This window comes from Hippichthys cyanospilos, chromosome 12 (assembly GCF_059441005.1).
Source record: "Hippichthys cyanospilos isolate Australia breed blue-spotted pipefish chromosome 12, RoL_Hcya_1.0, whole genome shotgun sequence".
Taxonomy (NCBI): Eukaryota; Metazoa; Chordata; class Actinopteri; order Syngnathiformes; family Syngnathidae; genus Hippichthys; species Hippichthys cyanospilos.
The window spans coordinates 19,435,710-19,449,904 of record NC_142380.1 but is presented as its reverse complement, the minus strand read 5'-3'; the positions used below and the strand labels follow the sequence as shown (position 1 = coordinate 19,449,904).

Below are 14,195 nucleotides of genomic sequence, written 5' to 3'. Positions count from 1 at the left end.
CATTTATAATGTAGGTGGGTCTTCAAACTATGTGTTTCAAATTTCCTTCGCCACGAGTGACGAAAACCTTAATAACTCAGTTTTTGTGCTGTGCTAATCCTGTTTGAGCAAATCAACTAATAAATTGACCAGTATAGAGTTGAGGCATGGAACATGAAGCTTCTCAAATTTGACGATTTCAAGATGATGTACGTGGCCTGTACGTCGCCTCAAAGTCCGATGTCTCACTAATACACACTTACAAACCAATATTTTGTCTTACTGCGAGTGCCACCCACATACCTCTACAACACGCCTCTTGTGAGATGTGTTTCCTGCCTATCTAAGCTAGTAGGGGCAAAAGCGTTTGCGCATTTTAATGAGCGTTGACTGAAAGAGTAGTGAACGACGGTACCGTGCTGTCCACAGAGACACAAAGAGGTAGGTACGATTATAATTGGGAACGCCCTCTATATGTAAACATATTGTTAGCCTTTTTTCCATAAATGTTCTGCATGGGTAGCACACTGTTTTCTACTGAGCAATAAAAATTGAACTTCGTTGAGAAATGGGACTCGCGAAATTTTCAAAACCTATGCATTCCCATCAATAGCATCGACGCCCCTGCCAACATGGCTTATTTGTAGGCACGTCGGTTAGCCGATCTGTGACAACGCGCTGGCGTAGCTTCACGTTCTGTCTTCGGAAACACCCAAGAAAGGAATTGCATAAATTAACTACAACTGGATTAAAATGAAGGACAAAATTTATCCCCGAATCTTTGTCATCATCTTGTGTGCGGTGGTTTTTGTGGCAGTTTTGGTTGTTAACGGCTTTGCAGGGGCTGGTCGAGGTGAGTTATGGAGAACACAAATGTTTTTAACTTGCTGTTGCCATTGCATAGCACTGGAATACATATTCCTTCAAGTTTTCTATTGTTTGCGATTTATTGGCCTTCAGAATCCTCAAAGGTTGATGTGCTTCACTGCTGATAAGATTTTAATGGCACAAATGCAGTTTTTTGTTGTTACTCGTGAGAGATAATTGACTAGAAAAAAAAAAGATTAAAACAATCAACCGGGGATGGGCAAAATCAGATGGAACGTGGTTATTTTCGCCTGTAAGCATGTTTAGAGGAGACCGGTGGTAGTTGTCATACTTATTACACTTTGGCAAAGATTTTGGGAGCATTATATAAACAAAATGTGTACCAGAGGAAAGACAAACAATAACGCCACAATGTGTGTCAACTAAATAAACGGACACGTCAAAGAGCTCCCCGGGATCATATTACTAAAGCGCATTTGGATATGAAAACTTGTTTATTTTGGGCACGTTTAGATCTTATTATTACTAAACTCAACATTAATCAATAGCTTCAATATTGCTTAGTATAAAGACTCCAAAACCACTGAACACAGCAATGACATATTTACGATCATACTACAACTGCTGGTTTTCAAATAAGTATTTATGTTCAATTTTAGTGTTTTTTATTTTATTTTTTATTTTAAATGCTCGTTAATCATTAATAACCTCAATATTAATTACTCACTACGCTGTTGGTTGGGGTACACACTCCAGAATCGCTACACCCATCATTGGTCAATATTTACCAAAACATCTTTCCCCCATCATACTACAACCTCTGGTTTTCTAAAAAATCATTTTGGCTAATTTTGAGGATTTTTTTTTTTTTTAAATCGATAGCTCTGCAGTTGGTTGGGTTAGACTTCCAAAATCATTACACCCATCAGTCACATGCTCCTCATCATGCTACAGTCTCTGTTTTTCTAATGAATCTCTTAGCCTGATTTTGAGTAATATTTATGGTTATTGATCAATATTTACCAATATATTGATCAATAGTTGGGTTGGGTTGGGTTACAGACCCCAAAATCACCATACCCACTACATACTCCTCTCTCATTTTCGATTAAATCCCTTTGTTTAATTTTGATTATTTTTTATGGCTATTGATCAATAGCTCTGCAGTTGCTTGGGTTACAGACCCCAAAATCACCATACTCATCAGTAACATCCCCCCGTCATTCTACAACTTATGGATTTCTAATAAATCCTTTTGCCTAATTTTGATGTCTTTATGTTTATTAATCAATATCTACCAATATATTGATGGTAAATGGACTTTCACTTATATAGCACTTTTTTACCTTGGGTACTCATAGCGCTTTACACTAACTAGTCATTTACTTAATGATGATGCAGCATCGAGAACATCAAAGCTGGATAGAACAGAGAAATCTGACCTCTCCTATACAAATTAGAAATTGTAAGATTTTCAAGATGTGATAGTGGTGGCTTAGATAACATTTGCTTATACAGTATTTTGATTGAATGAAATGTTGTAGTTGTAAATGTATGAAAAAGTGTTTTTTTTTTTTTTTTTTTTAATGCTATACAACTGACACATCTGATCAAATGTGAGAAAATTACCATTCACATAAAGGTCTCCTATTCTCCCTATACCTCTATCCGCCCAGTTTTAAACCGCTAGCTGGTCTTCCTGCCCCAAAGTTCATATTACCCCATAGGGAGAGAACTGGGATATGGGAGGAGTGTCTTAAATATACTGATGTGCTTTATACCAAATGTCAGTTGTGTTTTTAAGGAAAGGGTTCTTTGTTGTTGTTTTTTTTTCAGTATTTTTGGGTCTGCAGCATATATATACACAGCTTTAATGGGAGATTTAGTATTGATGCCTGTTCAATATTCACCCAGGACAGAGAAGCCTCCGTTGAGAAATAAAACATTGCAGAGCGCAATTGTGTTGACCAATAATAGAGTTTCAGGTTTGTGAGCCTTAACCCTCCCCGCTCATGAGGCTATAGACATTTTAATAATGTTTATATGGCCAATCATTGATATAGGCAATGTCATTCATCGGTCTAATGTTTCCTTCACGAGCGGATCATAATTTGTTGGAATAATAGTTTTAATGTTGGGGGTAATTTTGACTCCGAGGTAGGTGGATCCTTCCTTCGAATTAATAAAAGAAGTTCTTATTACTGGCTTCAGTCTTTCTTCCTTATTCAGAAAATGTATTGATGATTTGGAGTGGTTAACCGGAGAAGCGCCCAAATATTTCAATCTGTTGCATTAAGTTTGGGATACTGACAGATGAATTTTGTCAGGAAAATAATAACGTTGTCAGCATATTGGGAAATTTGATGTTCTTCTTCCCCTAACTGGATGCCCGACAGACCTGTCTGCGCTCTTATTGTCATCGCTAGTGGCTCTATGGCCAACACAAACAGCATCGGTGACAGAGGACACCCCTGGCGAGTCGACCGTTCCAAGGTAATTGGTTTAGAGACCATACCATTTGTTAAAATACTGACTCTTGGGTTAGTGTATAAAATTTTAATCCATTTCAAGAAGCTATTTTCAAAACAGCATTAAATAGATATGGCCATTCTATTCAGTCAAAGGCCTGCCGAGCATTCAATGACAATACCGCCACGTGTCAACACATCAAATTTTTCACGTATTATGTTTAAGACTCTTGTGGAATCCTTGGCGTTTTTGTATAAAACCATTTTGGTCATCATGAATCAGGTGTGGAATATGAGGATCTAATCTCATGGCAAGAGCTTTGCAGAGGATTTTCGCTTCAACTCCAAGAAGACTTAGTGGGTTTTCTTTATATATATATATATATATATATATATATATATATATATATATATATATATATATATATATATATATATATATATATATATATATATATATATATATATATATATATATATATATATATATATAGTTATTTAATTATTTTGTAATTGTCTGCCAACAACAACATTCTCTCTTTAACAGCCAAAACATGCCTGCATATTTAGTCTCAACATATTTATAGAAAATAGACGGATGGATTGATGGAGGATATGTTAGTTAAAATGCAGTTCATAATCGAAATCAATACTTCAAGAGAATCTTTTTTGTCTCCCTTTGTTTGATTGTTTATTTTAGTGACACATAACACATTTTACATAATTCATGTAGAATCATAAATACATAATTCAAATCTATACTGTGTATATATATACTGTGTACTGTATATAAAATTTACACCAAATTTTACCAAAATTGTATACATTCTTTTATTAAATTTAGACATACTGTATTTTTTTTTTTAATAATATATTGTTTTAACTCTTTTTGAGCACAACCATTGATTCACATGTTTTCAGTTCTATTTGATAGTTGTTCCATAAATTGAGGAGGACTTCGAAGTATTCCTCCCACTAGTTCACAACGTCCCGAGTAGAGGTCAGCAGCGCTGACACTGCACCTGACCCCTATGGCCCCTCCCACAGGTGGTGAGCCCATGGCAAGGGGGACCCATGTAACCTCTTTGGGCTGAGCCCCATGGGTGTGGGTCTGGCTTCCAGGTGCTTGCCAGCGAGCCCCACCTCCAGGCCTGGCTCCAGAGGGCGCCTGTTTCCGGATGAGGGAAACATAAATCCATGTATATTGTTCATCATTAAGGGTTCAAAACATCATAAATAAAAAATATAGAAAGGATTTATTTACCTTTGAGTGGCGCTTTTTATGCCATATTCCCTAGTAAGGGTAGCCTCCAGCATCGTTTCCATATAAATCATCTTCTTTAACATCTTTAACATCACTAGTAATCTTGGGACCCATGGCTAACCCATTCAAGTTTGAATTAAGCAGTAAAATGCACTATAAAATCGGTTTTGTAACCACTCACGATAGAACAAAGCTTTATCATTCCGCCATTTGGAAAATGAGTGAAGCTGACCAATAGCAGACCAGCATCTACATGAGGAGACGCCGACCAATAGCAGACCAGCATCTTCGTGAGGAGACGCCGACCAATAGCAGACCAGCATTGTAGTGATGCGTTGCATGGAGGACGTTAGACTGCAACAGAAAATAAGTGCAATTACCTAAAAAATGCCTCCAGTTGGAGACAAAACAACAGAAATACAGCCAACCCCCATCAGGTCATGACAGTTGTTTTTGTCGCAAAGCAGGGGAAAATACCGTAAAGAGAGGACGAAAAAACTCAGTATACCACATCGCAACATGAAAAAAATGTAAGCCAGGGACGCTGTAACACGAGGGTCCACTGTGTGTATATATATATGTGTGTGTATATATATATGTGTGTGTATATATATATATATATATATATATATATATATATTAGGGGTGTCCCGATATCAATTTTTTTGCCTACCGAGTAGAGTACGAGTACTGGCATTTAGTACTTGCCGATACCGAGTACCGATACGAGTACTTAATAATACCATAACAGTGACTTTGAGATTGCAATTTTTTTTTTAATTTTATCTTATTTTTTTTTAATAATGTTTCCTGAAGAAACATGTCACTGCTTCGACAATTTACTTTCACAACTTAAACATATTTCCAAATGCCAATACATCTACTTGTACTTCTACTTCTACTCCACTATCCTTGAGGCAAATATTGTGCACATATAACATAAACATACATCTCAAAATCTTATCTTACTTTTGTCGCGTTTGGCGTAGCGAGAGCCAATCGGCTTCGGGAACGTTCAAGATTCTTATCCATAGTAATGTAAAGTGCAGTATGTTAGATCTACTTTGCCTAGTGTTGCTAAACTAATAACTAAAACTAAAAACTAAATACGAAAAACCAGGTATGGCAAGAGAACCCCAAGACAAGACATAAGTAGCAGCATATGACAAGACAATCCAACAATACGAGACAAAGCAAGACAACTCTGACTGTGGTTGTCCCAGTTGTGTGCATTTGAGGTAGTTGTTATAGTTCTAAGTGTAATCGCTAGTGCAATAGAAGTACTGTATAGTTATAAATAAATATGGCAGCAGCAAGTCTGTGCAAATTTTGCAAGTGCATGAGCAAAGTTTGAGTTTAAGTGGGGGGCCAGCTAGGTGTTTCTTCTGGCTGGGGCTGAATGTGGGAGAGAGGAGGGGAGAGAGAGAGAGTTCAGCAGTTTCACGGGTGGGAACGGGGGAGAGTTCAGCAGGCTCGCGGCCTGGTGGATGAAGGTGTTCCTGAGTCGGGTGGTGCGGGAGTGGAGGCTCCTGTACCTCTGTCCGGAGGGCAGGAGGCTGAACAGACTGTGTGCAGGGTGGCTTGTATTGGTAACAATCATGACGGCTTTGCGGCTGAGGTGGGTGGTGTACAGGTCTTGCAGGGAAGGGAGTAGGGCACCAATAATCCTCTCAGCTGTCCTCACGATGAGTATAACCTTCCTGTTGTAGTCAATGCAGCTCCCGCCCCATACGGTGATGCAGCTGGTGAGGATGCTTTCGATGGTTCCTCTGTAGAATGTGGTCATAATGGGTGGCGTGGCACTTGCCCTCTTCAGTTTGCGCATGAAGTAGAGACGCCGCTGTGCTTTCTTGGCCAAAGATGCAGTGCTGGTGATCCAGGAGAGGTCATTGCTGATGTGCACCCCCAGGAACTTGGTGCTGCTCACCCTCTCCACTGCAGCGCCATCGATGGTTAGTGAGGGGTGTTGCATGTGGCCTCTCTGGAAGCTGACGACCATCTCTTTGGTCTTGCTGATGTTTAGCAGGAGGTGTTGTTTTGCACCATCTGGTCAGAAGCTCAACTTCTTTCCTGCAGTGGGTCTCGTCGCCATTGGAGATGAGGCCCACCAGTGTTGTGTCGTCAGCAAACTTCACAAGGCGGTTGGAGCTGTGGGTTGCTGTGCAGTCATGTGTCAATAGGGTGAAGAGGAGAGGGCTGAGCACACAGCCTTGTGGGGGCCCCATGCTCAGGGTGATCCTGCCTGAGATGTTGGTGCCAACACGCACCACTTGAGGGCTCTGGCTGAGGAAATCCAGCAGCCAGTTGCAGAGTGAGGTGCTGAAGCCCAGTTTGTCCCGTTTGCAGGTGAGTTGTTGTGGTATTATGGTGTTGAACGCTGACCTGAAATCTATGAACAGCATTCTCACATATGAGTCTTTCTTGTCCAGGTGGGTGAGTACCGGGTGGAGGGCAGAGCAGATTGCATCAACTGTGAATCGTTTTGCCCTGTAAGCGAACTGGTACGGGTCCAGGCTGGGGGGCAGGATGGATTTTATGCGTGACAGGACTAGTCGTTCAAAGCACTTCATGATGATGGGTGTCAGTGCCATCGGACGATAGTCGTTGAAGCAGGATGGGGAGGATTTCTTTGGCACAGGTATGATGGTGACAGCTTTGAAGCCTGATGGCACAATGGCTTGCCTCAGGGAGGTGTTAAAGATGTCTGTAAAAACATCTTTCAGCTCCTCTGCACAGTCTTTCAGCACCCTGCCAGGGATGTTGTCTGGACCTGCTGCTTTACGGATGGCGGAGAGTGTCCTCCTCACGCTGGCAGCAGACAGGCACAGAGGCTGGTCGTGCGAAGGTGGTGGTTTTATCTGTGGGCGGGTGGTGTTTTGTTCCTCAAAGCGTGCAAAGAAACTGTTTAGGTTGTTGAGCAGAGTGATGTCGCTCTCGTAGCTTTGTGGTGCAGGTTTGTAGTGTGTGATAGCCTGAATGCCCTGCCATAGGCTGTGTGCATTCTTGCTGTCCTTGAAGTGAGAAGTTATCTTGTTTGTGTATTCTTGTTTGGCTTTCCTGATGCCACGGGACAGGTTGGCTCTCGCTGTTCTCAGGGCTGATTTCTCCCCAGCTTTGAAGGCCCTCAACAGCCTGTGGACGTGTCCTGTTAGCCATGGCTTCTGGTTGGCCCGTGTGGTGATCGCGTCAAGCGTTAACCACACGCGTTGTCGCGCTCCATCTGACGCGGCATTAGACAAACACACACACCTGTTTGGCTGCTCATTTATCCTCCCCTCAAAACTTCCGCTGTGAATCCAGTGCGCGTTGAACATAGCACGGCAGTCTGTTGGTGACGTAGTAGTATCGGGTGCGGTGGCGAGTATGAGTACATAAAATACGCTTGTATCAGAGCGAGTACCGATACCAGTATCGGTATCCGGACAACCCTAATTGAGATCGCCACATCTATCACCTCTACCCTCTTCTGTTCTTTGTCCAACACCACTATGTCTAGTTGGTTAGCCAGGACCTGTTTGTCAGTCTGGAAGCTGAAGTCCCACAGTATCTTGGTCCTGTTGTTCTCAGCCACTTTCTGTGGTTTGGCCATCGGTATTTAGGTACTTCTATTCCATATTGGCTGCAGATGTTCCTGTATATTATCCCAGCCACTTGGTTGTGTCTCTCCATGGATGCTGATCCAGCTAGCATCTTATGCCCTACGACATTGTGCTGGACTGTCTCAGGGGCTTCTTTACATAGTCTTCCTCTTGGGTATGGTCTAGTCTGGTAGATCCTAGCCTCTATGGCTCTTGTGCGTATGGCCTGTTCTTGTGCTGCCATGCTTAGTGCCCCTGTGCGCTCTATCAGTCCTGCATTATCCAGCCACTGGTAGGATTTTTTGATATCACCCACTTCCTTTATCTGACGGTGATACATCCCATGTAGGGTTTGTCCCTCCAGGTTGTCTGTTCCTCCTCCTCTGCAACTTCCTCAGGGTTCTGTCGCCTGAGACACTCACTTAGCAGTTCATCCTTCAGGGCCATCTTTCTGATGTAGTCTTGTATTTTCGATGCTTCATCATGAACCATGGCATGGATGCTCACTAGTCCTCGGCCTCCCTCTTTCCGCTCTGTAAAAATTCAAGTTCAATTGGTTCAGTCATTTAAACTGTCTTCTATTGTAATTTTTAATCAGAATGTGTCATTTAATCGGACGGTTTGTAAGATATAGACAGTACAGTGGTACCTCGGTACTCGACCATAATCCGTTCTGAGGTGGTGGTCGAGCACCGATTTGTTCGAACACCGAAACCATTTTTCCCATATGAAATAATGGAAAGTATGTGTGCACAAGTAAATGTGCACAAGCAGTACATGATAAAGATAAAGATAAATAAAGCATTATAAACCATTTTGTATAATTTACTTACGTTTTGGAGAGTGGTTGATGGCATACAGGAATGGATGTGGAGAGGACGGGAGGGAGTTACTCCTTCCATGATGACGCTAGCTAACTGCGACGCGAGGTACACCGCGTTCATATTTTGCTATAATTTCCTTCTTCGGTTCAATAGTGGTCCTCATTGTTTTCCTCTTTGCCTTCCCCTTATCACTGTCTTTCTTTGGACCCATTATTAAGGGCTAGAGCAACACGAAAAAGTTTAAATCCGGGAAGAAATACTCGAACAAACGTCTTACTCCGCTGGCGGTCTGAGTTGAACTGGCGCTTACCCGCTGGCCGAGAAGGGCCGAGGAGCGCGTTCGGGTCGGCTCGGCTCGGCTCGGCTTGGCTCGGCTAGTCGAGAACCGAAAATCTGTTCGAGGTCCGATGCATTACCTACTTGAATTTTTTGGTCGAGCACCGATTTGGTCGAGTATAGAGGCGGTCGAGTACCGAGGTACCACTGTATTTCTTTAAAGAAGAATACATTAAATGATTGCAAATTTCAAAAACTTGCAAATGAATGTGTTCGTAATGACTAACATTCAGGGTGCTGGAACCCTCCATGCATGGTGAGGAGCTTTCCAGTCTTGCTATCTGTGGCTTCTATCTCCTTCTTTGGACATTTTATGATGCCAGTGGGGTATCTGATGACTGTTAGTGCATACATCTTGATGGCTTGGACCTTGTTCTTACCATTCAACTGCCTTTTCAGGATCTGCCTTACTCTGGAGGTATTTGGCTGTGGTTTACTTCTTAGTGTGGCCTCTTCATGGTTTCCATTTGCCTGTGGGATGCCAAGGTACTTATCGCTGTCTTGGATATCACCTTTGTTGCCCTGTCGTAGGTCAATTCCCTCCGTCTGGATCATCTTGCCTCTCTTTGAGACCATCCTGCCACACTTCTCCAATCCAAATGACATCCCTATGTCATTGCTGTAGATCCTGGTGGTGTGGATCAATGAGTCTATTTCTCGCTCATTCCTGGCTTCCACCTTGATGTCATCCTTAGAGCAGTTGGCTGTTGCCCTCATACGGAATCGGTCCCCGAACCTGCTCTTCATGATGATCTGACTGAAGGGGTTCAGGTCTATGCAAAACAGCTTTGGTGATAGCGCATCGCCTTGGTAGACGCCACACTTGATGTTGACTTGGGCAATGGGCTTAGAATTGGCCTCTAGAGTTGTCTTCCACATTTCCATTGAGTTCTATATGAAGGCCCTTCGGTTTCTGTTGATCTTATACACTTCCAGACATTCCAGTACCCATGTTTGCACCTTTGAGTCATAGGCTTTCTTGTTGTCAATCCAGGCGGTGCACAGGTTGGTCTGTCTCTTCTTACAGTTTCATTTTTGCTGCCTCACAGAGCCTTCCATGTTGTGCAGAGACAAGTGATTGGCTGGAAGTTGATGGAATGGGTCCCTTCTCGGGGTCCTTCATGATTAGGACTGTCCTGCCTTGGGTTAATCTCTGGGTGAGGCCCAAACCTGAACAGCTGGTTCATCTGTGCTCATGGAGTGCAGATAGCTTCTTTATCCAGTGCGTTTGGATGCAACAAACACAACCAACCCCACAGGTGTTGACAGTTGTTAATGTTAATCATAAAGTGGGATAAATGCTGGAGCTGGATCCCCCCCGGACGCCTCCCTGGTGAGGTGTTTCGGGCGTGTCCCTCAGGAAGGAGGCCCCGGGGACAACACAGGACATGCTGGAGGGACTATCCTTCCGGAGGAGGTAAACAAAGTGGCCGGGGAGAGGGAAGTCTGGGCTTCCCTGCTGAAGCTGCTGACCCCGGGACCTGACCCCAGAGCACAGAGGTAAAAGATGGATGGATGGATGAGACAAATGCCTTGAAGAGGGGATGAAAAAACTCAGGATTCCACGTCATAATGTGAATAGAACATAAGCCACAGACGCCGTAACCTGGGGGTCCACTGTATTGGACTCGTTACAAATGAGAGTAAAGTAATGTATTTTTAGCCCAAAAGTGGTCTGTTGCTGATTTACGCCAGCTAAGATGAATGCAGCAGCAATGAACAGCAAGTTGAATATGGACAATACGTAGTGGGCGTATGTCCATGGACATACGCCCATTACTTTCAGTTCCTCACAGATAAAGATAAGAAGAATATAATGCTTAGGTGCACTTTGTGCGCGACACCTATAAAGCAGTCCACTTCGCAAAATAGGACCAGTAATTTGACAAACCATCTGAAGCGGTGCCATTTAACGTGAAGTTAGTGAAAATCAATCAAATCAATCAATCAAATTTTATTTATATAGCCCTAAATCACCGAAGTCTCAAAGGGCTTCACAGAATGAAAAGAGGTCATACAGAGACATCTTTTCAATGTAAGGTACACAACAGCATCCCCTGTCAAAGCTCCCAGAAGGGGAAGGAAAAACTCAAAAACCCCAATTTGGGGAAAATCAGAAACCTCCAGAAGGGACCACAGGTGGGAGGAGCCCCCTTCCAGGCCCACAGGTTGAAGTGGATGCTGCATGTACCGAACACAGAAACAATATAAATTACAGAAAACATATTGTGCTATATAGTGCAGTGATGTCTTGACAGCAGGCAAAGCCATTGGGCAGGAACCATCCCGCATTCCAGCCAGGTGGACCGCAGACGGCTAGACTCCTAACCCGTGATGGTCGACCAGCGCAGGACCCAATGGAGGCGGTCAAGTCAACCCTCACCATCTAGCTAGCCCCCTCTCCCGGCCGGAAGAGGGGGGCAGGAAAAAAGAAGAAAAAGAAGAAGGCTGCAGACAGGCTAATTTAACTAAATGCTTTTGAGTATAGATGTGTTTTTAGTCGGGATTTAAAGATTTCTACCGAGGTGGCTGCGCGAACTTCCATAGGTAGGGCATTCCATAGTACTGGCGCGCGAATGGAAAATGCCCTTGATCCCGCAGACTTCTTTTTAGCCCGTGGGGTCGATAGCAAACCGGCATTTTGTGATCGAAGTTGTCGGGACGGAACATAAGGTGATACTAAGTCGACGAGATAGGAAGGAGCTAAACCGTGTAAAATTTTATAAGTAATTAACAACACCTTAAAATCACATCTCACGTGTATTGGAAGCCAATGCAGGTCAGCTAGAATCGGAGTAATATGATCAAACTTTCTCGTCCTTGTCAATAGTCTCGCCGCTGCATTCTGTACACACTGCAGGCTTTTAATGTGAGACATGGGAAGGCCAGAAAACAAAATGTTGCAATAGTCTAGGCGCGACGTAACAAATGCATGAATTAATGTTTCTGCATCGCTAAGAGAAAGAATAGGGCGAATTTTAGCTATATTGCGGAGGTGAAAAAACGCCGTTCTTGTCATGTTATTAATATGTGTTCGAAAGGAGAGAGTTGAGTCAAATATCACGCCGAGATTTTTTGCAGAACTACTTTGGGAAATAATACAGTTTTCTAGGTTCAGCGTGGTATTCTTAAGCAGGTGCTGATGATGAGCAGGGCCAATAAATAACATCTCAGTTTTATTAGGGTTGAGAAGCAGAAAATTGGAAGACATCCATTGTTTAATCTCGGCGAGGCAAGCCTCCAGTTTACTGCACTTGCACGGATCCGTTATTTCTAAGGGCATATAGAGTTGGGTATCATCAGCATAGCAATGAAAACTAATAGCATGTTTACGTATAATATCGCCGAGAGGAATCATGTAGATGTTGAACAGTAAGGGGCCAAGTACTGACCCCTGCGGGACACCACATGAGACAGAGAAAGACTCAGAGATTGCGTCGCCATAAGAGACACTATGCGTCCTTCCCAGGATGTAAGATCTGAACCAAGAAAGTGCTGATCCCGAGATACCAACACATGATCTAAGACGTTCTATAAGAATATGATGATCAATAGTGTCAAATGCGGCACTAAGATCAAGCAGTAATAATATTGATGAGATGTTGGAATCCGAGGCTAAGAGAAGATCATTCGTCACTTTTACTAGGGCTGTCTCAGTTGAGTGGTTGGCCCTAAAACCTGACTGAAGGAGTTCAAATCTATTGTTGTCTATCATAAAATCACTAAGCTGTTGTGTTACAACTTTCTCGAGAATTTTGGCGATAAACGGAAGGTGTGACACTGGCCTATAGTTAGCGAGATCTTCAGGATCTAGGTGTGGTTTCTTAAGTAATGGTTGAATGACGGCCGTCTTAAAAGCTTCAGGTACAATGCCAGAGGAGAGTGACAGGTTGATAATATTCAAGACAGACGACCCCAAGATCGGGAACAACTCTTTGACGAGTTTGCCTGGAAGCGGGTCGAGCATGCAGGACGTCGGCTTTGCTGCATTAACCAGTTGTGTAAGACACTCCAGGGATACTAAATCAAACTGGGACAGGGTAGCCAGACTTTCATGAACCTGATTGTCCGAACTAGCATCAACAATCACAGTTGAGGTGGTGAGCGGCGCTGCCTTTTTTATTTCTTCCCTTATTAGCTGAATCCGCTGAGTAAAGGATTGCATGAAATCGTGTGCTGAATGGAGGGAATTTTGATTAATTTTGAAAAGAAAACATATGGAGGATTTGGCTCTCTTGCTGAGGGATGACACTCTGACATCAAGAGGTTAGAAGATTTGTTAGGAGATATGCTACCGCTTTCCACAGTGGATTCACCAGCATTTGGAAACATTGTCAGCAAGATCCTGTCGCAACTAGCAATAATGACATGGTAAGCTAACGCTAATATTCACTGTACAATTGCTAATAATTAAAGTCTATAACTCATTCTTGTCAATATGTATTAAGATGAAGCATACAAACTCATGTTAGACAGCATGTTTAACACCTTAATAAAGATGTAGGCTAGCATTTTATGTTAGCCCCAACGAAAACACCTAATTTTGAAACATTATTCCCTCACCTAGCCGACTGAAAATCGCAGTTTAATATAAGAACATCATTTCATTTCTTTACTCTTAATTGAATATGAATTAAATTAAGTAACACAAACATATTAAAATTGAAACAATAAAGAAAAATAAGAATACAAACGGATGTCACAATCAATCAGTCTTTTCAATACCTCCCGATTTTCCTTGACCTCTTCATGCTCTTGTTCTCTTTGCACTGAGATTGACTCAATGATTTGTACAATGTATCCACTCGGGTGTTCCCAAAAGGTTTTTAAAAGCACTGTAGCGCATGTCTCCAGCTGTGCTTTGGTGTGTCGTTGCTGCCTTGGTTAAACAATTGAAGTTTGCAAATCCAGTGTAGCT

General features: G+C 42.6%; 1 protein-coding gene across 1 annotated transcript in view; it reads left to right on the top strand.

The window, feature by feature from the left end:
- Nucleotides 1-518: 518 nt before the first annotated feature.
- LOC148415236 (uncharacterized) overlaps nt 519-14,195 on the top strand; it is a 38,113-nt gene continuing 24,436 nt past the window's right edge. The window contains exon 1 of the mRNA XM_088429451.1: nt 519-832. Coding sequence (XP_088285577.1) covers nt 733-832 — 100 coding nt within the window. The 5' untranslated portion in view covers nt 519-732. The remainder of the gene's footprint in view (nt 833-14,195) is intronic.